The sequence below is a fragment of the Aulonocara stuartgranti genome, assembly GCF_965226115.1.
Source record: "Aulonocara stuartgranti genome assembly, chromosome: 18".
NCBI classification, from domain to species: domain Eukaryota; kingdom Metazoa; phylum Chordata; class Actinopteri; order Cichliformes; family Cichlidae; genus Aulonocara; species Aulonocara stuartgranti.
The window spans coordinates 1,178,705-1,204,543 of record NC_138954.1 but is presented as its reverse complement, the minus strand read 5'-3'; the positions used below and the strand labels follow the sequence as shown (position 1 = coordinate 1,204,543).

Below are 25,839 nucleotides of genomic sequence, written 5' to 3'. Positions count from 1 at the left end.
GCTTTTTTAGATTTTGTATCATGAAGTGTGTGATTCACACAAAAAATAATTGTATTTATGGTAGTAACCTAACATAAACTCAATCAAATAAATTAGCTGTGGATCTATTTTAGTGTCATTTAAAAAATAATAATTTCATATATTCATTTAGTTTTTTTAATCCAAAGATTAATGCAAATCCATTGAGTAAAACCTTTATAATATATATATGAGTGACTATACTTTATCCTGCAAATACGATGACATTGTGTTTTCCACAACAGTGTTATGTTACTGGTTATATGGTTTTACTATTATTATTATTATTAATATGAAAACTTACTGGCTTCAGTGTTTAGCCGGGTTCCACTGCCAAAGAATATCTTATACTGATTTGCACCAGTTGTCACACAGCATGAACCCCCATTACACAAAGTCCCAGTAAGGAACTGAACCAAACACATAGAAACCAGTAACATTTTACAGTTGAAAAGCAATTGTACTAAAGTGTTTCTACAGTAAAGGTAAATGTACTTAACTGATGTTAACAGTGGTTTGAATTTATTACAGATAAACTGCACTCAGTGCTGCTGTCAGAGGCATCTCTATGATAATATAAATAATAATTATAATCGATGTCAAAGCACTTACTGGGCTCAGCTGTTAATCTGATCCCTCTTCCAAAGATCAGCTTATTCTGGTTTGAATTAGTCACACAACATGACACACCAGCACACAAACCAGTAACTGACAGGAGCCAACAACAGTTAAAACAATTTGAATGAAAAGACTCAACTAACTTTACTTGTTTGTCTTCTAACTCATCCTTCTTTAAACACACGGCTGACTTGTTTACTCAATTATTTCTAAATTATTTTCAAACATTATATTTTTTTAAATCAATTCCACTCAAGTTACTTCAAATTGTAACTTTTAAAAATGATTATTATAATACCGCAACTACACACAAACTGGGCTACTGTTTTTTGTTTGTTTGTTTGTTTGTTTTTTGTTTGTTTGTTTGTTGTTTGTTTAAAGGTAAAAACAATTTCTAAGCATATTTCATGCTAAACCATTAAAACATATATCAGCACTTACTGGGTTCAGTGGTTAATCTGGTTCCACTTCCAAAAATGATCTTATAACCACCTCCAGTTTTCACACAACATGACGCTCCAGCACATAAACTGTGCTGTAACATCAGACGCCTTTAGAAATGCTTTTTCTCCTCTCAGAGTGAGGATATGTCAAAACTGTATTTATATTATATTATATTATATATTATGCATCTATATTTAGTAGAATTACTGTGTAAAGTCATAACATCCACTTTTATTTTGTATCTTTGTGTCTTATTTTTGTATTTCAAAGTAAATGTGCTTTGGGTAAGATTTCTTTTTAAATTGACAAATGTTCAAATTTCAGCATGTCAGCCACTGACACTGACACATCTGCTTCATCTTCAGGGAATTTCCTGCGTAACCTGCTTTTGTATTAAAAATATGATTCTAAATGTTTACTTTTTACTTACTTTGTTCAATATTTAGTCTGGTTCCTCTTCCAAAGGTAAGTTTCTGTAAGCCAGCATTCACACAGCATGACGCTCCCGCACACAAACTGAATCAAACTCCGTTCAGAGAATAAATTCGACTCTGATGAGCTTTTTGTACGAGTGTTTGGTTTTTCTGTCAAATTGGTGTATAATTTTTCCATTTAGTGCAAACTTAAACTTAAACATTAGTTTTACATTTTAATCACTTTTCAGTTTCTACAAAACAATTGGAGGTCAGAGAGTTTGCAGCTATCCTTTTGTTGCTTATTAGATTATTATTGGTTTACTTGCACTCATATACATGAACAATAAACTTACAGGTTTGGATGGTTAATCTGGTTCCACGTCCAAAGATGAGCTTGTTTGTATTTTGAGTCACACACAGTGAAACTCTGTTGCACAAACTCAAAGCCGTTCACATGTGAGACTGGTGAAGAATATTCAGCTAATATAAGTTTGAAATAAGGTTTTATTTGTTTGTATTTTTATAGCAACCTTTCCTTAACAAACTGTATTTGCTTATTGTTATTTATCAATAGCAGTACTTACTGGGTTCAATCAGTAATCTGGTTCCAGTTCCAAAAAGGAGTTTAAACTGATTCCCAGTAGACACACAATGTGATGCTACACAACAAAAACCCAGCAGTGGCCCTTTACTACTCAGAACAACTTTGTAACACAACAGTTAGCTCTCATTGTGTAATTGTCATTGTTCAAGATCTGCATCTTATTTACAATATGAAGGAAAACAACTTTGGTTTCATAAACTTCTTTAACTCACAAACAAAAGGTAAAATATTATTCTGCTGTCTGATGTTCTACTGAAGGGAACTGGATTTAAGTTTCAATCAAAGTAATCTTCTGTTATGTGTCCATAGAAAAACCTGCAGTGAGTTTTTCCTACTATTGCTTGTATATTATAAATATAAACTTTACATTACTTACAAGATGTATTTGCGTTGAGTTTTAACACTTTGAACATATTTATTATGCAGAAACACAAACTGACTTACTGTCATTAACATATAGTTCGGTGCCGCGTCCAAAGATAACCTTGTTTGCACTCCCGCTGTATGTCCCACAGTCTGCAGCCTCAGCACATTAACCTGACTGACTGCAGCAAACTGACAGTGTTTATGAAAAGCATTAATACTGTTTCATTTTGTATTAAATCTTTTTGTTTAAATAATTACATTTATTTATACTAACAAGCAAATTCTTGGTGAAATATAGAGGGTTTCAAAATAACCGAAAACATCAACTTTAAAGTTGCCCAAATAAATGGAAACATCAGTGTCATCATCACCTTTTTAAAGCTAAATCTTTAACAAGATCGAGTCAGGTTAAGTTTATGTTAAGGAGATAAAATCTGTCTCTTCTTTGCTCTCAAAGATTTCCAAAATAACAAACTTCTGGAGGGCAGTGCTGCTGTTTATATTATCCATCAATAAAAAGCATTAACGTTAATCAAAGTGTTTGCAGTAATGAAAATAATTTTTAGTAATCCTTTCATGCACTTACTGGGTTCAATCATCAGGCTGGTGCCGCTTCCAAAGGTGATCTTATATGCACCAGTATTCACACAGCATGAAGCACTGAGACCAAAACTAAACCATTCACACAAGCATGTTTTTACATTTGATACTTTACAGGAAAGTCCTGTCTGTAAATTGTAACTTTAAATTTCATTTAAGATGTTGATTTGACTTTTTTTTTTGCACTTTGAATGATTTTTATACTTTGATTGGATAATAAAATTTGTCTTTTTTCTTTTCATGCACTCAGTGTTTCACCACTAAACCAAAGAATTGAACTTACTGTCATTAATGAATAATTGAGTGCCACTGCCAAAGATCACCCTGTAGTTCCCACCAGTGTTTGTCCCACAGTCTGCAGCCTCAGCACATTAACCTGACTGACTGCAGCACACTGACAGTGTTTATTCATTAATACTGTTTTAGCTTTATATTGAATCCTTTTGTCTAAATAATTACATTTAATGAAACTAATAAACACATTATTTGCTGAAATATGCAGTAGATGTAAGTTAGACATGCGTTTGTACTGCACTGATGTGTCTTTGTTTAATGCACATTCAACATGCACAGATTCAGCTTATTTTAATGTTTTCAAATAAACTAGTTTCTCATTTGGTTTAGTGGATGTCTTTAAAAGTTTCACTACATTTAAAGTGAGTTTGCACAGACATATGTATGTATGCAAGTATTGATATATTAAATGATGAATGTTAGATTTACTTACTGGGCTCAACATTTAATCTGGTTCCCTTTGCAAAGATGAACCTGCTTCCAGTATTCACACAGCATGAAGCAGCAGAGCCAAAACACAGTGATGAACTCATCCAAACTGCATGATGTGACCTTTGACCTGCTGTTTAGTTATTATACACCATTAAAATATTGATTTTAAAAACTTTTGAACATTTGTTTTATGATCCACATGTGAGTAATCGTCAGTTAAGGTGCATTGATGATGTATATCACTTCATACTTCATGTACTTGGGTTTCCATCACTAAAAGAACTGAACTGAACTTACTGTCAGTAACGTAGAGTTTAGTCCCACGTCCAAAGATAATCTTGTTGCTACCACTGCTGTATGTCACACAGCATGAAGCTGCAGCGCATAAACCTGACGCACTCAGTGTTTCCAAAATAACCAAAAACATCAACTTCAAAGTTGAAGTGGAAACATCAATGTCATCATGACCTTTTTAAAGCTACATTTTAACAAATTTCACTTTCAGTTAATCAATAAAGATAAAATCTGTCTCTACTTTGCTCTCAAAGATTTCCAAATGAACAAACTTCTGGAGGGCAGTGCTGCTGTTTACATTACAGTGATGTTATAAATGTGTATCTTTCAATAACAATGCATTAAAGTCCAAAGATTAGCAGTAATAACAATGTTTCTGGGTGATCTTTTCATGCACTTACTGGGTTCAATCATCAGGCTGGTGCCACTTCCAAAGGTGATCTTATATGTACCAGTATTCACACAGCATGAAGCACTGAGACCAAAACCAGTGACAAACTGAACCAGGCTCCATTCACACAACTGTGTTTTTACATTTGATACTTTACATGAAAATGCTGCATTTAAGATGCTGATGTTAAAATATTTTTGCACTTTGTAGGATTTTTAATGAATAATTAAAGTTGTTTTTTCACACACTCAGTGTTTCACCACTAAACCAAAAGAATTGAACTTACTGTCATTAATGAATAATTGAGCGCCACTGCCAAAGATCACCTTGTAGTTCCCACTGCCGTATGTCCCACAGTCTGCAGCCTCAGCACATTAACCTGACTTACTTACAAATACAGCCTAAAATACTGTTAATCCCATTCAAATGGATACAAAGAGTCTGAATATAATGTGACTACAATGTTACCCTAATAGTTACTATATTACTCTGTTACTTTGGTTCTGCATCACTGAGGTGATTTACATTCTTTTTGTTTGTATTCTTCACTGAGATAATAAGTCTGGAAATAAAACAAGGAGCAGCTGTGCGTGCACATCAAATATACAAGATAACCCAAACATCATGTCTGCTTGTACATGTGTAAGTAAGAAAACTCGTTTCTGAACTGAACTTACTGTCGTTAATGAAAAGCTTAGTGCCACGTCCAAAGATGAGCTTGTTTAAACCAGATGTCACACAGTGTCAAGCCTCAGTGCAAAAGTCTACAACTACACAGACCGACTGAAACCTGCACCGTAACTTAAAAAAATAATAAAAGTTTCGAGATAAGTCTATTATTATCTACTTTATTGAGTTATCTCATAAAAAGCCAAAGTATGCACTAAGATTTTGTTTAAATGCAGTGAAAGGAACAGCATCTTAAAAATGTTTGAAGGTCATCTGTCTAATCACTAAAATCATACTGAAAAACTGCTGTGTGTCACTTTCTAAATATTTCACCTAAAGTTGCTTTAAAAAAACTTCCATATAAATAATATTTTAAGTTGTATCAGAACTTACCAGGTTCAACGGTTAACCTGGTTCCTGCTGCAAACAACAGCTTTTGCCCAGAATTCACACATCATGAAACTCCAGAACACAAACCCAGCATCAACTGAGCCAAGCATTTAGGAAATATATAGATGTATGTATAAATATATTTAACATTAAAACACTGCAAATATGTTTCAACAGCTGTTTATTTTAATGTTATTGAGTATGGCATAAGCTCCTTTTGTGTTTTCCTTTTTTTATTGCTGGTGTTTGTATTATTGGAAGATTAGATGTTTTGTTTTTTGTTTTCATTTATAAACTCCATAAATGGCTGTAAATGTTGTTTTTAACCTGAACTAACTTCACTTCAAATGGCCAGTTTACCTGACAGTTTACAATAATACATGCAACTACATTTTTCACTTACTGGGTTCAATGAGTAAACTGGTTCCTCTGCCAAAGAAGATCTTAGCTGCACCTCCAGTATTCACACAGCATGAAGCACTGGGACCAAAACCAGTGACAAACTAAACCAGGCTCCATTCACACAGCCATGTTTTTCACCACTAAAACCAAAGAATTTAACTTACTGTCATTAATGAATAATTGAGTGCCACTGCCAAAGATGATCTTGTTAACACCAGAGCCGTATGTCACACAGTGTCCAGCCTCAGCACATTAACCTGACTTACTTACAAATACAGCCTAAAATACCGTTAATCCCATTCAAATGGATACAAAGAGTCCGAATATAATGTGACTACAATGTTACCCTAATAGTTACTATATTACTCTGTTACTTTGGTTCTGCATCACTGAGGTGATTTACATTCTTTTTGTTTGTATTCTTCACTGAGATAATAAGTCTGGAAATAAAACAAGGAGCAGCTGTGCGTGCACATCAAATATACAAGATAACCCAAACATCATGTCTGCTTGTACATGTGTAAGTAAGAAAACTCGTTTCTGAACTGAACTTACTGTCGTTAATGAAAAGCTTAGTGCCACGTCCAAAGATGAGCTTGGTTAAACCAGAGCCAGATGTCACACAGTGTCAAGCCTCAGTGCAAAAATCTACAACTACACAGACCGACTCAAACCTGCACTGTAATCCAATAACAACAATAATAATAATAATTTGGGAGATGAGCCATTCTCATCTGTTATTATCTACAATCCTTCTGGGCAGTGCTGCTTTTTAAATTACAGTGAAGTTGAACGTTTGTATATTTTAATACAAAGCATTAAAGTTACATTTAAATATTAGCAGTAATCATAATATTTCTTTGGTGTTTTGCGTTTTGTAGAATTCGTAATACTCTGAATGAATAAACAAAGTTGTTGTTTTTTCATGTACTGAGTTTTTCACCACTGAAAGAACAGAATTAAACTTACTGTCGTTAATGAATAATTTAGTGCCGCTGCCAAAGATGATCTTGTTAAAATTAGTGCCAGATGTCACACAGTGTCAACCCTCACTGCAAAAATATAGAACTATAGACGTATTCAAACCTGCACCATAACTCCAGAAATAATATTATTTTGGAGATAAGTCTGTTATTTTCCACTTTATTGAGTATGTTGTTGCACATTAAGTTCATTTTGCACATTAAGCTCCTTTGTACATCCATCTACATCCACATCTGCATACCTTGCTTGTCTTCACTTACTTATTTTTGCACTCATTTATTTATCTTTAATTATTTTTATCCTTATTTATCTTGGTCCTTCAACATAACTTGGCATTTGTGTTTGGACAGCAAAGGAAGAATTTCATTGCACAGAGAAATACTATTTCCTCTGTGCACATGACAATAAACACTTTGAATCTTTAATCTATTGTATAAACTCATTCTTATTTTTTATGTTTTCCTTTTTATTGCTATTATTATTAGAAGAAGATTAGATGTTTTTTTTTTCATTCATAAGCTTCACAAATGGCTGTAAATATAAATTTATTTTTTTTTAACTGGAACTAACTTCACTTAAAGTGGTCCGGTGGAAGACCAGTTTAGCTGACCGTTTACAATAATACATGTAATTACATTTTTCACTTACTGGGTTCAATGAGTAAACTGGTTCCTCTGCCAAAGATGATCTTAGCTACACCTCCAGTATTCACACAGCATAAAGCACTGAGACCAAAACCAGTGACAAACTAAACCAGGCTCCATTCACACAACTGTGTTTTTACATTTGATACTTTACATGAAAATGCTGCATTTAAGATGCTGATGTTAAAATATTTTTGCACTTTGTAGGATTTTTAATGCTCTGAATAATTAATTAAAGTATTTTGTTCCATGTACTCAGTTTTTCACCACTGAAAGAACAGAATTAAACTTACTGTCATTAATGAATAATTTAGTGCCGCTGCCAAAGATGATCTTGTTAACAGCAGAGCCAGATGTCACACAGTGTCCAGCCTCAGTGCAAAAATATAGAACTATAGACGTACTCAAACCTGCACCTTAACTCCAAATAACAATAATAATTTTGGAGATAAGCCATTCTCTGCAATTATTAACTACTTTGTAAAAGTACTTTATTGTACTTTTATATCACAAAAAGGTTTGCAGTAAAAACTTTGCCTAAATGCACTGAAAGGAACAGCAACAACAGTTTAATCCGATCTGTCTTTAGTAATAAACGTCATACTGAAAAATCACTGTGTTGAAAACATTACATTTGTTTTGTTACAAGTTCCTTTAAAAACCTTGCATATAAATAATATTTTAAGTTGTATCAGAACTTACCAGGTTCAACGGTTAATCTGGTTCCTGCTGCAAACAACAGCTTTTGCCCAGAATACACACAACATGAAACTCCATAACACAAACTCAGAGACAGCAACTGGACCACGCTTGTGTGTTTAAATTGGAGACTGTTGCAGAACATTACGGTCAAATAAGATTAATATTAATCATATTATTAATAAACATTTAACATTAACGACTGCTATAAATGTTTTATAATGACAAATCCTGAAAAACAATATTTCATTTTTATTGTTTCATTATTGTTACTTTGTATGGTAAAATGTACTCAAAAACTAATTTACTTCATTATGTTTAAATTGGCGGCTGCACTTACTGGGTTCAATCAGTAATCTGGTTCCACTTCCAAAAATGAGCTTACGCTGGTTTCCAGTAGACACACAATGTGATGCTACACAACAAAAACTCAGCAGTGGCCGTCTGAACCCAGCCATTTAAGAAAACATCATTTTAACAACTGAGACCGTCCACTTTAAAGTTCAGATGGTTCTATTCAATCAGCTATGTGGTAAAAATTAACTCCAGAATAACCAGTTACCTCCCAGTATATGACTGCCATGTTTTCAGATCTGCATCTTATTTTTATATCTGAAGATAAAACAATATTTACTTTGTTTTATAAACTTCTTTTGTCAGACAAACAAAAGAAAACACATTATTCATCTGACATGACACTGGAAAACCAAAAGGCTGCTGTTTATACATTAAAACTTTATACTTTTAATAACTACTTTGATTTGTTTGTATTGAGTTTTATTTATTGAATTTTAAATCTTTTTTTATGAGGTCAGGATTTTACTTACTGTCACTGACATACAGTTTGGTGCCGCGTCCTAAGATGAGCTTATCTGTGTTGTAAGTCACACAGTCTAAAGCTGCAGCACACAAACCGGACTGACTGCAGCAAACTGAAAGTGTCATTGTGACCTTTTAAGCGCTAAATCTTTTGTTTTAACAAAAACATTTCAGTTAATCAATAAAGATAAAATCTGTCTCTACTTTGCTCTCAAAGATTTCCAAATGAACAAACTTCTGGAGGGCAGTGCTGCTGTTTACATTACAGTGACGTTATAAATGTGTATCTTTCAATAACAATGCATTAAAGTCCAAAGATTAGCAGTAATAACAATGTTTCTGGGTGATCCTTTCATGCACTTACTGGGTTCAATCATCAGGCTGGTGCCGCTTCCAAAGGTGATCTTATTTGTACCAGTATTCACACAGCATGAAGCACTGGGACCAAAACCAGTGACAAACTGAACCAGGCTCCATTCACACAACCGTGTTTTTACATTTGATACTTTACATGAAAATGCTGCATTTAAGATGCTGATGTTAACTTGTGTTTGCACTTTGTAGGATTTTTAATGAATAATTAAAGTATTTTGTTCCATTTACTGAATTATTCACGACTAAAACGAAATAACTGAACTTACTGTCATTAATGAAAAGCTTAGTGCCGCTGCCAAAGACGATCTTGTTAGCACCATATCCAGATGTCACACAGTGTCCAGCCTCAGTGCAAAAATCAACAGCTATATAGACGTATTCAGACGTGCATCATAACTCCAAAAAATAATACAAAGTTTGGAGATCTAACTCTAAGATTTGCACTATGATTTTGTTCAAATACATTGAAAGGAACAGCATCTTAAAATGTTTGAAAGTCTTCTGTCTAATCACTAAAATCATACTGAAAAACCAATATGTGTCATTTTCTAAATATTTCACCTACAATTTTATTACAAGTTTTATTACAAGTTACAAAAGCTTCAATATAAATAATATTTGAATATGTGTCAGAACTTATCAGGTTTATTTTTATATTTAAACACTGAAAATATGTTTCAACAGCTGTTTATCACAATGTTATTGAGTATGGTATAAGCTCAGTTTTTATATGTTCCTTTTTATTATTATTATTATTAGATAAGACTTTTTTTAGTTATAAACTTCATAAATGGCTGTAAATATTGTTTGAAACCTGAACTAACTTCCCTTCAGTGACCAGTTTAGCTGACAGTTTACACGTAGTTACATTTTTCTGATTTTCAGTCATCTTTGTGTTCAGTATCAGCACTTACTGGCTTCAATGAGTAATCTGGTTCCTCTGCCAAAGATGATCTTATTGAAACCTCCAGAATTCACACAGCATGAAGCTCCAGCACACAAACCCATGTTGTCACGCACAACCAGCTAACGCTGTAACTTAAACTGTAGCAGTTTGGTTTGTTTTTAACATGCTTCTTTACAGTCTCTGTGCTTTTGTTTTCTTTTGTTAAAAACATATAATAATATTACAAAATCACATCTACACTGCAGTCAGTGATTGGCCAGCTTCTAAAGACAATCGTGTTTACAACTACAGTTGTTTTTATAACTGAAAATCAGCTGATAGTTACATGATGACAGTTTATAGATCAAATGCAAATTGTAAAGAAATATTTTAGAGATGGACATTTTCATCTGTGTTCATTATGGTCTTGATTTATAAGGTTTTTATGACTTTCTGATATATTTATGTAGTGTGTAAATTTTATTTTGGATTATTCTGAATCTACAGTTTAACGTACAGTAAAAGTGCAACACACATGTCGGTTTGACAGTTTCACCTGTTTTTCCTTTAGCTTCATTATTGTTGTCTAAAAATTAATATTCATGTTGTATAACAAGCACTTACTGGGTTGAATGATTAATTTGGTTCCTTTTCCAAATATGATCTTATTTCCACCTGCAGCGTTCACACAGCATGAAGCTCCAGCACACAAACTGAGCAGGTGGTTGACTGGATCAAACTGACAACCTTACACATGATTGTTTAAGGTTGTGATTTGTCAAACATTGAATGTAATTGTGTTTGTTTGTTTTTCTCATTTGTTTCAAAAAAGCCAAATTATTTTGGTGCTAATCAGTTTTGTTACAATCACAATTTTTCAGACACATTTTTCTTTTAAATTGTTTATAGATGCAGAACACAAGTAAATAAATAAATAACTGATCTCTGTCAACACTCACTGGGTTCAATGATCAGCCTGCTTCCTCTACCAAAGATGATCTTTTGCGTATTCACACAACACGAAGCTCCTGAACATAAACTCAACCTGATCCACTGGATTCAAATCTGTTCATATCTTTAGGTAAAATCATCATTGAAAAATATTTATTTATGTTTAAAGCTGACAGTTTTTGTAAGTTGAAGTGTCATAATTATTATAATTATCATTTGTCAGAAATTATTTTATCTTTGAGTGTCGTTTTGAACCAAACATCTGGACACATGAATATTCAGCTCTCGGTTAATGAGCTTGTTTTCTTAAAAACAGATGTTTTACATGTATGATAAATGTAAGCTCTATTTTTACTTGGGTTATAAATGTGTTCAGTTCTGTGATTTTACTGTTATCATTCAGAAACAGCACATGAACAGCATCTGGCTTTTGTCTCTCTTCTGCCTGTTAGTGACTCGGCTGTGAAACACTGTAAGATCACATGTTGTAATTCCAGAAACACACTTCTGTCCCTTGGGCATCAGTGACTAACCTGGCTCCACTTCCATAAACAATCTTAGATCCACTTTGTTTACTTTGTACCAAACAGTTTTCACCAAACTACAAATGAATGTCAGAAACTCTTAACAGACACTCACTGCTGTTGACTATCAGTGTGGTTCCTTCCCCAAACACAATCTTCCATCCTCCACCAGAGGATGTAGTCACACAGTATTTATAACCTAACACTTAATCTGAGCCACATCACCTCCACAGCGTTCAGCTCAAAGAGCCTCAAATTAACATTTTTTTATCTTTTATACAAACATATAAACATTTCCACTGATTTAGGAAACTTTGGGGGGTTTAGTAGTCTTTGTCACAGCTTGCAACAGAATGTGCGGTTATATGATCACAGTCAGAGACTGATGCAGAAAATTAAATGTGCAGCAACAGCAGCCTGCAGGTTTACTGTAAGTAAATGAGCTTCAATGAGAATAAAGAGATAAAGATGAGCAGACTTACAGGTTTCAACAATCACTTTAGTTCCTGTTCCAAACACGATTTTACCGACACCAGAGCTCTTCACACAGCAACACACTGCCTGACAAAAAGCACAACTACACCAACACACTCGTTCTTCTCTGATATTCTCAGGATTTAACAACATCGCTGAGAAAATCACTGAGTATTCAGACCAGAACACAACAAGCAGAACATCAACGAGACGCTTGAAACTGCTCAGACTTCAGCTCGATTTCATCTGTTTCACACAAACTCACAGCTGTTACTGAAACATCACCAAGCTGAATGAGACAAACTCACCTTTCTAACAACTGCAGACTATTTATTTGGACTTTTATTTAATGACTCACTGAACATCAAACATTAGACAAAGAGCTTGAGTCACTAATTCAAGCAGACAAAATTTTATTATTATTGTCTGTTAGTTAGAAACGTCTTACTTGCTTCCACAGTCAGCAGAGTTCCTTTACCAAACATCATCTTCTGTGCTCCTCCAGTCTTCACACAGCACAAACGAGCTCAGCAAAAACCAGCAGCCTGCAGCAGCTGCTGAGCTCCAGAATAATATGTTCATGATGTTTATTTTCTTACAACTATTTGTCAGGAACAGTTTGATGTCCTGATGTTAGGACTAACACGTAATCTGATTTTTTTAAACAACACCAGCTGCTGTGTTTCTCGCTGTTTGCAGATAACATGTTTCTAACTCAGTGTTCACCAATAACCAAACAGCAGCGTTTCACCTTTACTGTTCACACTCACTAAAAACAGCTCAAAACTCAAAGACGCAGTTAAACTGTAGCTTTTCACCTTCAGTCCGAACGTCCTCATGAAAACGTGTTTAATGTTCGTTACCTGTAGCTTTAACTTAAAAATTAAACTTACTGCTGTGGACGTTCAGTCTGGTGCCCGATCCAAACAGCAGCTTGTTATAATCAGTACTCACACCATGAGAGGCAGCGTGACAAAAACGGCTTCCTGGCTGCTTCTGTGTCTCGCTTTAATAAACTGTCCTGGACTAGAAACATGCTGCAGTATGTTGTGGGTCAGAATCTGTCCTCACAGTTAGAATCTGAAAACAAACATCTGAAATCTCGTGACTGTTGTTGGTGTTGAACTTACTGCTGATCCAAACAGCAGTCGCCCGTGAGAGCGGGTCTTCACACCGCGATGTGAACCAGGAGCTCAGCAGCACAGCCTTCACACAGACTCATCCCATTTTAATTTAATAAAGGGCTCAGCAAATGTTTAACTCCACTAAATCAAACTTGTGAACCTCGGACATTATCAATATGCACAATTGTTGTAAATTTTTGTTTTTCCTCATTTATTTACAGAAAAAATTATTTTAAGTGATCAGGTTTTGATCCTTTGATCTCTTCATTATATTTATTCTGATCTTTGTTTTGAAGTTTTGATTGAATCCATAACAGAAGTGAAATAAAGACGTGACAGCACTTACTGGCTTCAATGATTAACCTGCTTCCTGCTCCAAAGATGATCTTTTGCCCAACATTCACACAACATGAAGCTCCATAACACAAACTCAGCACAGCGTACCTTCATCAGCGTCTTTGACTTTTTTATGAATGAACATGAACAAACTTCTAAAGTCGATCACGTTGGTCAGTTGTGTTTATTACGAGTTAATGTTTTTGTTGTGATCGTGGTTTATCTGAAGTATTAAACAGATGGATCGCTGGCTTCAGAGCAAACAGACTTCACTTCACATATGAACATTTCACGGCTCTGCAGTCACTTTCTGGGCCAACAGTAAATAATCTAACTTGAGTTTTCTGACCTCTTTCTATTTGCTCTGATGGTTTTCTGAATAAAACAAAATGTAAATTCTGACATTTTCCTGTAGATCATGGAAATCGTTGAAAGTGATCCAGAGTGGATATGTTTGACGAGTCCTGTATGTTTGATGAATGTTTTTACTCTTCATTGTTATTCTAATTGTACCTGTAAAAGCAGCGTTTTATTTTAATGCTCAGTTTGCTTCATATTCCAGCGTTTAAACATTTGGTGTTGCTTTGTGGACAAAATTCAAATCCATTCATATTTAACACACTGCAGATGTTTCACATCTGTTTGCATTACTGCAGTCAACTTAAAACCATGCCTGTTGCTGTCACTTATATATGGAAGTGTATCAGTACTTACTCGGCTCAACGGTTAATCTGATTCCTCGTCCAAAGTAAATTTTTTCTGAGCCAACATTCACACAACATGAAGCCCAATAACACAAAGTCAGGACAGGATCAGCCGAACCAAACTCTGTGTTTGATCTTTACATTTAAAAACACAGAAGTTTAACATATATGATAAACATAAGCTCAGCTATTTTCACTACAGTGAAGAACAAAGTGTTTTATCACAAGTTTGTTCAGTTGATGTATTTTCTCCTTTTATTCTTTATCTGTGTTTATTTATCTGTATAAATGTTACAGAGATATTTGTAATTTAGAGATAATTTCACATTTCTCTCTGATCTTCTGACCTTTGAGGGGTCAAAACATGTTGATTTAATGTCCCTCAGCTGTAAACACTGGTCCTCATTTAAATGTGATTTTCACAAATCGAACCTGATTTTTCTTGTTTGCCATTAAAAAAAGGAATAAACAATAAACATTTTCAGCACTTACTGGTTTGAATGATTAACCTGGTTCCACTTCCAAAAAGCATCTTATACCCAGTATTCACACAACACGAAGCCTCATAGCACAAACTTAGCAACTGAACAGAAGCTCATCTTAGACGTGATTTCTGACTTTTTTAACTACTTTTGACTTTTAACTATGTTATTTTATAATTATTAATCAGAACTGTCGTAGAAATATTTATATTTACAGTAACTATACTGCATATAGTATTGGTGTCCGTGAGTAATCCTTTGTTAGTTGAAGTAATTACTGTATTTTTGTAACTGCACATTTTACAAGAAATCACAGATTGTGTGATTTTATGCAAATTTAAAAATACATGTAATTTTTTTTAATTTCTTTACTTAAAATGTTTTGTCAGTTTCTACTTTTGCTTTGATCAACTCTGACCTTCACACACTCACTGCTGCTGATGATCAGTGTGGTTCCTTCCCCAAACACAGTTTTCCATCCTCCGGTGGAAGACGTACTCACACAGTGTTACTGATCACACACTTAATGTGAGTGCAGATCAGCTCCACATCACTCAGCTCGAAAAGGCTCAAATGAACATTTTATCATCTTTTACACAAACCTATATATTCTCTGTTTCACTGTATGTAGAGGGAAGGCTTAGCTTTAAATACTTTACAAATACCTGACTGTGTCCAAGCAAAACATACAGGAGATAAAACTTACTGGACTCGACCGTCACTCTGATCCCAGAACCAAAGACCAGTTTCTGGTAGCTTCCAGTTTTCACACAGCAGCAGATGTCGGTGCAAAAACATCACTTCAGTCTGTGTGAGACTGATATAATAATCTTAATATACTGTCATGTTTTCTGAGTTTGGTCTTTGAACTGAAGATAAGAAATGAATTTTGAATGCACAGCAGTCCTGTCACCACACAGCTGAACGTCTCTGATGAACTTTAGTTTTTAAGTGTTTATTTATGATCACAGTCAGAGACTGATGCAGAAAATTAAATGTGCAGCAACAGCAGCCTGCAGGTTTACTGTAAGTAAATGAGCTTCAATGAGAATAAAGAGATAAAGATGAGCAGACTTACAGGTTTCAACAATCACTTTAGTTCCTGTTCCAAACACGATTTTATCGAGACCAGAGCTCTTCACACAGCAACACACTGCCTGACAAAAAGCACAACTACACCAACACACTCGTTCTTCTCTGATATTCTCAGGATTTAACAGCATCGCTGAGAAAATCACTGAGTATTCAGACCAGAACACAACAAGCTGAAACATCAACGAGACGCTTGAAACTGCTCAGACTTCAGCTCGATTTCATCTGTTTCACACAAACTCACAGCTGTTACTGAAACATCACCAAGCTGAATGTGGCAAACTCACCTTTCTAACAACTACAGACTATTTATTTGGACTTTTATTTAATGACTCACTGAACATCAAACATTAGACAAAGAGCTTCAGTCACTAATTCAAGCTGACAAAATTTTATTATTATTGTCTGTTAGTTAGAAACGTCTTACTTGCTTCCACAGTCAGCAGAGTTCCTTTACCAAACATCATCTTCTGTGCTGCTCCAGTCTTCACACAGCACAAACGGGCTCAGCAAAAACCAGCAGCCTGCAGCAGCTGCTGAGCTCCAGTATAATATGTTCATGATGTTTATTTTCTTAAAACTTTTTAAGTTTAATGCAGTTGTTAGATTGTGGACAGTTATCATGATTTCTTATGGTTCTGATATTATTTTCACTCTGCCAAAAAGAAAGAAAAGATTATTAAATACTAAATATTTTTTATGTTTATCTGTATCTGTTTGTTTGGATTAATGGACGCTGCCATCAGTTTAGTTCATTTCCAACAAGTTTAACTGAACACATAAGCTCATTCTCTATGTCAGGTGTGACTGTTACATCATCACAAATCGAGGGAAAGGCTGATTAAACGAGTGTTATGATTCTGCTGAATACGTTTAGTAGAAGAAGAAAACTACATTCCAGCAGCTTTAATAATTGAATTGAAACTTACGGCTCTGGACGTTCAGTCTGGTGCCTGATCCAAACACCAGTTTGCCATAACCGCCCCCAGTATTCACACCATGACACACGACGAAACAAAAACCTGGTTCTGCTTCTGTGTCGTTCCTTCTGTTCTATTAAATTCTTTGCTGGCAGAAACGTTCCTGAGCTGAAGGTGATTTTCACACTGACTGTAAAGAATCTGCGTTGACGCCGTGCTTCCACTATTAGAATATGAGAAGTAGAAATTCAGTCTTGTGACTGATTCTAGTGTTAAACTCACAGACGTGGACATTTAGTCTGCGACACAGTTTTAAGCCTTTAATTGTCTGTTTGTTACTAAACTGAATCCAAGTGTTTCAAAGATTTCTTCTTTCTTTACTTCTGTGCTGCCAGTACATGAAAACGTTTGTTCCAGATTAAGAAATAACTTTTGCTGTTATGTTTGTTTTGTTTTCATAATATTCTCTTCATGAAACAAATGTAACTTTTACTGTTGAAACAAGTTACAGTTACATTTCTCTCTCTTTAGAATAAATGTTTAAGTCATTAGATGATTTCATATTTTCTTTTATCAGCAGATTAATGAAACTTTCAGTCTAAACTGACCTGATTCGACCATCAGCCGAGTTCCTCCACCAAAGATGAGTTTCTCTGCACTTCCTCTCACACAGTGACTGACAGCTGACTCAAATCCTCACACAGTCTTTCTACTTTTGTTTTGGTGTAAACACAATCATTAAGAAATATTCACTGAGACATTATTATAGACAGAAATGGCAGCAATGCTGAGATTGTTTGTTTTTGAAGAACCACCTTCATCTCACTGAGCAGACGAGGAGTAAAATGTCTGACGTGGAGACTCAGTATAAAACATTTTGGCTGCTTCTACCATGAAGTCCTGTCAAAATTAAACTGGTTAACAGGCTGTGAACTTGACAGCGGTGCAGCATGACTGAACCGCACTGACAGATAACATGACGGGAGATTGTAGTTACAGATCTTCTTTGATTAGAGTTTTTATTTCCAGTCCTCGTTCAGGAGAATATTTTACTTTTTGACACTGAAATGAACTTTTTTTCTGAATGAAAACTTTACGTCTCTCATAGAAAAGAATCTGTGACAGGTTCAGGACCTAACCATCGTTTCTGCATTACAACAGTTTCACTTTGACTCGTTCTGATGGCGAAACCTTCACACGTGTTAAACTGGACTTTGAGCTCTAAAAATAAAATCATGTTGTTCTGCACATCATGTCCTACATATTTGTTAAATATATATTTAAGCTCACCGGAGTTGACAGTCAGTCGAGTTCCTCGGCCAAAAATCATTTTCTGTGCATTTCCTTTCACACTGTGACTGATCGCTGAATAAAAACCTCCCAAAGTTCAAACTCATGTTTCAGTCTTAACTTTGAATCGTTTCAGGTTTTGATGATTGAAATATTTTCATTGCACTAAAACAGGGATTTACCTTTTTAAAGAAACCTTAATGACTAAATATAAATCATTAAAAACTGAACTGTGTGTTGGATTAAAGTATTGTCTCCTCTGATTTTATGTTTTAAGTCTATAAAATCGATAAAATCGATAAAATCTATAAAATCGATAAAATCGATAAAATCTTACCCGATTCAACGCTCAGTCGAGTTCCTCGGCCAAAGATCAGTTTGTCTGTAGTTCCTCTCACACACTGACAAACAGTGTGATAAAAACCTCACATTCATCTTTTAGTGAAAGGTTCCTGATGAATCGTTTTTAATCCACTGACTGGTTTCAAATGACAGAAACATGTGTTTAATATTATGGCAGTGAACAGCTGGAGGCAGCCGTGTGGACAGAAAGACAAAGTTAATGTTGAACCGTCCAACATGTAATCAGGTCTAATTACAGCTGCATTATAGTCACTTATAAACAGCTATCACACACGTTTGTCCTCATTTTAAAGTTCAAACAAACATTCGACTTTCAGCAGAATCATTATTTAACAGTTTTCTGTTTGACTTAGTTTTCAGCTTCTGCTACTTAAATAAGTGAAAACATTCAGTGTTTTGCAGAAACTTTAAATAACTTGGGTTAAATGTTGTTTAAGTTCATGTGTTACTGACAGATCTGTAAAAATCAGGCTTTCATTGAGATTCGTGTGCATCAAACACATAATCCTGGATGATCACAGTATTTAACATTTTCTGTGATCTGCAGCTTCAGTTCATGTTTTACATCATTTAAAGTGACTTACTGGACTCTACACTGAGTTTTACTCCTGGTCCAAACACGGTCCTGTAGCCTCCCTGACCAGTCACACTAAGATACAGCGCTCAGCAAAAACCGCTGCCTGCACTGGGACCAGTTTAACTGCTCAGTTTTCTCCCATCTGAGTCAGAATAATACAAAACTTTAACGTCTGCTCATCACCTCTCATTTTTCCTCCTTAGCCCTACAAATGTAAAAAACTGTAAAACTCACAAACCTCACATTCACCAACAGGAGTCTCAGTTTATCAGTTTTTATAACGTTAAGACTTTTTCTTCAGCATTTCTTTTCAGAATGTTTTCCTTTTTATTTATTGTCATTTTTCTAATTGATTTAGTTTAAATTATTTTCTTTCCCTACTTTTTTCTTTTTACTCCATCCTGGATTTGCTCACCTCCTAAAACTCATTTTACTTAACTTTGCTTGCACATCCAGTCTGCATCAACTAAAACTGAAGCTTCTTTAATGAAACATGTGTAAAATCATGAAAATAAAAAAGTCTTACCGCTTTCTACCATCAGTTTGGCTCCACTGCCAAAGAAAACTCTGTTCACGCCCTGATTATTCACACAGTAACAAACACTGAGACAAATACTGCTGCACAGTTTAATCACGTTTCACATCAGGTCTTTGTAGAGTCTCAGTGTTTGGTTTGTTTTTTACATTAAAAGTCACATAAAATGAACAAATGTTATTTATTTCCATTTGCAGCCAGTTTGCACCAATAAAACCATCAACACTAAGACTAACAAAAGTATTTTTTTAATCTTACCAGTTTGTACGGTCAGTTTGGTTCCTCTCCCAAAAATCATTTTGGTTCCTGCTTGATTCACACAGTAACACACACACCGGCAAAAACTGCTGTGTGCCAGCATATCTATGTCTTTTTATCCGTATCTATGTTTACTCCATGGTTCTTCATTCTGAGCTAATTTCAGCAGTAATTGATGATATTTCTGTGAATCTGAAGATGCTTCTGAACCTGTTTGTCATCATTTTCTGTCCTCGGCTGCAGTTTTTGACACGGTTCATTTATTTGTTGATGGATTTCACTGCAAATGTCTCTTTTTTAAGTTCCGCTTAAACTCATTTTGACTTTCTTTGTTTTCATCTTTTGAATTTCTCATCAGTTTGTTTAATAAACTGGAAAAAGCAGAGCTGATATTTGTTCATTTTAATGCCACAGAATAAACTGTTCTCTCCTTTCTGACAGGATTACTGTCTGCAGCTGTTTGCATCTGCAAAGTGTGAAATCATTAAAAGAAATCTGAGTCTTACCAGCTTCTACAGTCAGTTTGGTCCCTTTGCCAAAATTAAGTCTGCCGGTTGATCCCTGAGTCACACAGTAACAAACACTGAGACAAATACTGCTGCAGTTTTTATCTCCCATCTGTCCTACTTTATGTATCTGTTAGTTATTAATCACGTTTCACATCAGGTCTTTGTAGAGTCTCAGTGTTTGGTTTGTTTTTTACGTTAAAAGTCACATAAAATATACAAATGTTATTTATTTCCATTTGCAGCCAGTTTGCACCAATAAAACCATCAACACTAAGACTAACAAAAGCATTTTTTTAATCTTACCAGTTTGTACGATCAGTTTGGTTCCTCTCCCAAAAGTCATTTTGCCTGCTCCCTGATTCACACAGTAACACACACACCGGCAAAAACTGCTGTGTGCCAGCTGCTCTGTGTCTGTGTTCACGTCTGTTTCTACTCCACGGTTCTTCATGTTCATCTAATTATAAGAGTCATTTATTTTGTTTCTGTGGATCTGAAAACGTTTCTGAACCTGTTTGTGATCATTGTCTGTCGTCAGCTGCAGGTTTGGACACGTTTCCTCAGTTTGATTTGAATTTTCTTCTTGTTTCTTATTCGCTCCAAATAAAGCTCTAATAAACTCATTTTAAAATTACAGCGAAAACAAAACGACTTGAAGTAATTTCATGAAAATCAGCATCTTACCAGCTTCTACAGTCAGTTTGGTCCCTTTGCCAAAATAAAGTTTCCTTGCTCCCTGATCAGTCACACTGTCACACACACGCCAACAAATACTGACAGGGCTGAGCTCGTTTCACATTTCTGCTACAGTGTTGTTGTTTCTTATGTTCGTCTCTATTTGTATCAAGATTTGTTATTCTCTTGATTTCGTTTTATTTATTTTTCATCTTTTGAATGTTTTTTTTGTCAGATTTTTTGGATGAAAGCAGAGCTGATATTTGTTCATTTTAATGCCACAGAATAAACTGTTCTCTCCTTTCTGACAGGATTACTGTCTGCAGCTGTTTGCATCTGCAAAGTGTGAAATCATTAAAAGAAATCTGAGTCTCACCAGCTTCTACAGTCAGTTTGGTCCCTTTGCCAAAATAAAGTCTGCCGGTTGATCCCTGAGTCACACAGTAACAAACACTGAGACAAATACTGCTGCACAGTTTTTATCTCCCATCTGTCCTACTTTATGTATCTGTTAGTTATTAATCACGTTTCACATCAGGTCTTTGTAGAGTCTCAGTGTTTGGTTTGTTTTTTACATTAAAAGTTACATAAAATAAACAAATGTTATTTATTTCCATTTGCAACCAGTTTGCACCAATAAAACCATCAACACTAAGACTAACAAAAGCATTTTTTGTATCTCACCAGTTTGTACGGTCAGTTTGGTTCCTCTCCCAAAAGTCATTTTGCCTCCCTGGTTATTCACACAGTAACACACACTGTGACAAATACCTTGTTTGTATGAGGACTAAGCTTCTATTTGATTTTCACTGAAACCTTTTGGTTTTTATTCATCTTGTTGTTTTTGCATGAATCTGTATTTGTTTCCAGATTTCATGCTGACATCTTTTTGATGATTTTTATCTTTTGGTTTACTTGGTTGTTTCTGTTTGGAAATCATTTTATAAATGTGTTCATATGTTTTACTTCACGATCTGCAGCCTAAATTCAACTTCAATGAGACAAAAATGTAAATCATGAAATAATAAAGAAATCTTCTTCTTACCAGTTTGTACGATCAGTTTGGTTCCTTTACCAAAATAAAGCCTGTAGTTTCCCCCCTGAGTCACACACTAACACACACTGTGACAAATACTGCTGCTCCCGTTATTCTCCAGATGTTTCTGTTTATTTATTCTGTGTCATTTATAATGTTGCACTCAGTCTCATTCTGTGTTGTTTTCATCTGTTTAAACCAGTTTAGTCGTTTCATCCCAACATTTAAACTCAGGATCACAAATCGTGTTTTTAACTGCGTTATTTTCCCAGACAGTCGTCAGCCTGCAGTGTCAGCCCATCAAACTGAGCGAAAACCTTTCAAATATGTAATATTCAATAAATGAACAGTGATTGCAGACTCTGAGCTGATCATAAAATCGTAAACCCGACTCCACGTTAAATCTTACCCGTCTCTACGCTCAGTTTGGCGCCGCTGCCAAAGACAAGCTTGTCGTTTCCTCTCGTCACACTGCAGCAAACGCTGTGACAAAAACTGCTGCACCATGTTTCAGGTCAGCTTTAGATTTTCACTCACTTTCATGTCGTGCTTATTTCTTTCATGAATCCGTCTAACACACGGTGCTCGTGTATCCATGGTTACTGTCTGCAGAGTCTGGATGGTTTCAGTAAAATATTAAAACATTTAACCGAGTCGCTCGTTTCACAGTGTTAGTCATAAAAATGAAGGAATATAATCATCTTACCAGCCTCTACTGTCACTTTAATTCCTTTGCCAAAATAAAGTCTGCTGTTTCCTCCCTGATTCACACTCTAACACACACTGTGACAAATACCACTTTTGTCTTTCACAGCTTACATTTGATGTTTTCACTGGAAATTTAACTTATTTCATATTTTTATGGTGTTTATGGACAAATTTGCATCTGTTTGTGCTTCTGTTGGGTTCATTTATTAACTGATCTCATTGTTTTACAGTAGCATGAGTCATATTTTTATTCACGCTGTTGAACATTTAATCGTTTAATCAACAAATCTGAATTTATTTTAAAGTCTTATTTTATTTGCATGTGTTTGTCTGTGTTGCTCACAGCCTGATTATTTCTATCAATCAAAATCTGTCCAGTTCTATAAATACACAAATGCAACACACACATATAAACTCTCTATAGACGCACAAAAACGAAACACTAAAGAAAGCAAACGTCCTCCTACCTGTTTCTACAGTCAGTTTGGTTCCTTTGCCAAAGTAAATTTTGTCGTTCCCTCCAGTCACACAGTAACACACACTGTGACAAATACTGCTGCGCTCTGTTCCTGCTGTTGTTGTATCTCTTCGTTAATCTTCAGGACATCTGTTTATGTGTTATTTTAATTATTTGTCTCAGATATTCAAACTTGTGTCGCAGTTTTTGCTGTTTTTGATGTTTTTTTCACTCAATCCGAACGAATCAGACAAAATTGAAAGCGAATAAAACTCCTGACTGCAGGTTCTGTATTGACGCTTTCTGCGCTGTTTTCATTCAGTGTTTGTTTCTTCTTCTCTGAATGTTTCACATTTTGTGCTGAGCTGAAGCTTCACACTGTGAGCTGATGTTTCTCACTGAGACTGCATGAAACCATCTCAGTTTGCACTAGTTAGAATCTACAAAAAGTAATAAATTAAAAAAAATACAAATGAAAGTTATTTTTAAAGTCTAAAATCATTTAAGCAAAGAAAACTCTTACCTGTCTCTACAGTGAGTTTGGTTCCATTGCCAAAATAAAGTTTGTCTGTCGTCTGATTCTTACACTGTGACTCACACTGTGACGAATACTCACGGACTCGTGTGGATGTCAAATATTCAGATTTTCTGTCCGTGATCAGTGTTTTTATTCCTCCTGTCACCTTCACAGTTTGCATTTGTTTGCTTTTCTTGCATGAACTGGTCGTTTCTCTGATGACAGTGTGAAACATTTAGATAATTACACATTCATCAAAAGAAGCTTTGCTATCAAAGAGTAAAACACATATTTCCTCCACAAAGATTGTGTCTTTCACTGTTTTCTGTGTCGTTCCATTTTGTTTGTACGAGACTTTGTTTATCCTGTTTTGTTTGTTTGTTTTTACGTAGAAATAAAAAAATTTAACACTGTTTGTTCAAATTAAAATCATGTAAACTGAAACTTACCCGAGACGATGTGGAAGAGTCACTGTGCTCGTTTTCAGATATCCACCTTAATCCTTCAGACTGAGTCTAACCGAACACACTGTCTGTGTTCCTCTGGATGAAGCATCTGTGTTTGCACAGCTCACCTGTGTCCCCTGATCCAGTTATTCCCACGAGTGCCACCTCTGTCAGAGGGGTGTGGCCTAAAACCCAGATTACAAAAGTTCAAATTTACTTGTTTTTTAAAGCTTTTAAGAGCTCACGACAGGTCACAGTGTGGTGCAGAAATAATCAGCGTTGCATGAAAGGATTATTCTGTATAAACGATCTCCAGCTCCTGTGGCCATCAGTGAAGTTTAGCTGTGTTACAGTTTAAGACTAGAACTGAAGTTCAGTTCAGCTGATCGTTGGAGTTGTTGTCAAACATCAAACTTCCTCAAACTTCCTCTAAAAGTGAGTCAGTCCTGCAACACTTACGTGTTCACATCACATCAGACGTAAACATGTTTACAGCCTCGATCTTCATAACAGCTGATTTTAAGCTTAATGTTTGCATTATTGGGGGCGTGGCCTCTTTGACTGACAGGTGGATGGTGACACAGGTGGTCTGCTCGGCTTCACCTCAGTTAATTAGAGTCCCTGAACTGGACCTCTGGACCCTGTTTGTGCTGTTGGAGCCTTTTTAATGACCAATAATAACCAGCGACCAATAATACAGCTCGCTGAGCGGCTACTGGCACTAACAGAGCTTTTATTTAGATGTTGTACAAACTAGTATCTGCGTTAGCTTTTAGCTATCACCTGATTAATATTTGGTGATAATCCACTCTGTAGTCATGGTAACCTGATAACAGGCTGCCCAGCAGGTAAACTATGATGTCACTTCCTGTTGAGAGTTTGTCTGGATAACAGGAGGAGGTGCCCACAGTCAGACGGATGCACGGCAGAGAGTGATGGAGGCTAATGTGATGGAAATGATTCAGTCAAAAATGAGTCATTAGTGTAAAAGTAAAAGAAAAATGAGCTGAAAGTTTAAAACAAGATGACTGACAAACAGTTTGAAGTGTGTGTGTGTGTGTGTGTGTGTGTGTGTGTGTGTGTGTGTGTGTGTGTGTGTGTGTGTGTGTTACACATAAACTCACAGTGTGTTTGCAGGAAGCCTGACTGAAGCGTCTCTTGGATCTCTGGACGAACGCCTCCTCTGCTTCCTTCTCTCACACACAGACTCATCCAGGACTACATTTATAGTTTGTGTGAGACGCAGGAAGCAGAGAGCAGAGCTGATGTGACCTGTTTCTCAGACAAACTTCACCTGTGGCCTAAAAACAGTGTGAATAAAAGATCCGGCTGTTAGTGAGTATTTTGGGCTCTGACCCAGTTTGCAGAATAATTTGAGCTTAATCCAAGTTTCCATGTTTGCTAAGTACAGTTCAGTCACAGCACTGCTAACCTAATTCATCTGACTCACATTAGGCGGGCCTGTGGCAGTCAGACTCAGCCAACATCATCAGGCCACAATGCTGTAAACGTGGGC

At 35.6% G+C, this 25,839-nt stretch overlaps 1 protein-coding gene across 2 annotated transcripts in view; it reads right to left on the bottom strand.

The window, feature by feature from the left end:
- LOC309693968 (T cell receptor alpha chain MC.7.G5-like) overlaps nt 1-25,839 on the bottom strand; it is an 87,148-nt gene that overhangs the window by 23,827 nt on the left and 37,482 nt on the right. The window contains exon 3 of one of the 2 annotated variants that reach the window (XM_082513659.1): nt 22,205-22,259. In XM_082513659.1, coding sequence (XP_082369785.1) covers nt 22,205-22,259 — 55 coding nt within the window. Of the gene's footprint in view, nt 1-8,605; nt 8,681-22,204; nt 22,260-25,839 lie in introns of both variants that reach the window. The other variant, XM_082513658.1, reaches the window with a different exon arrangement.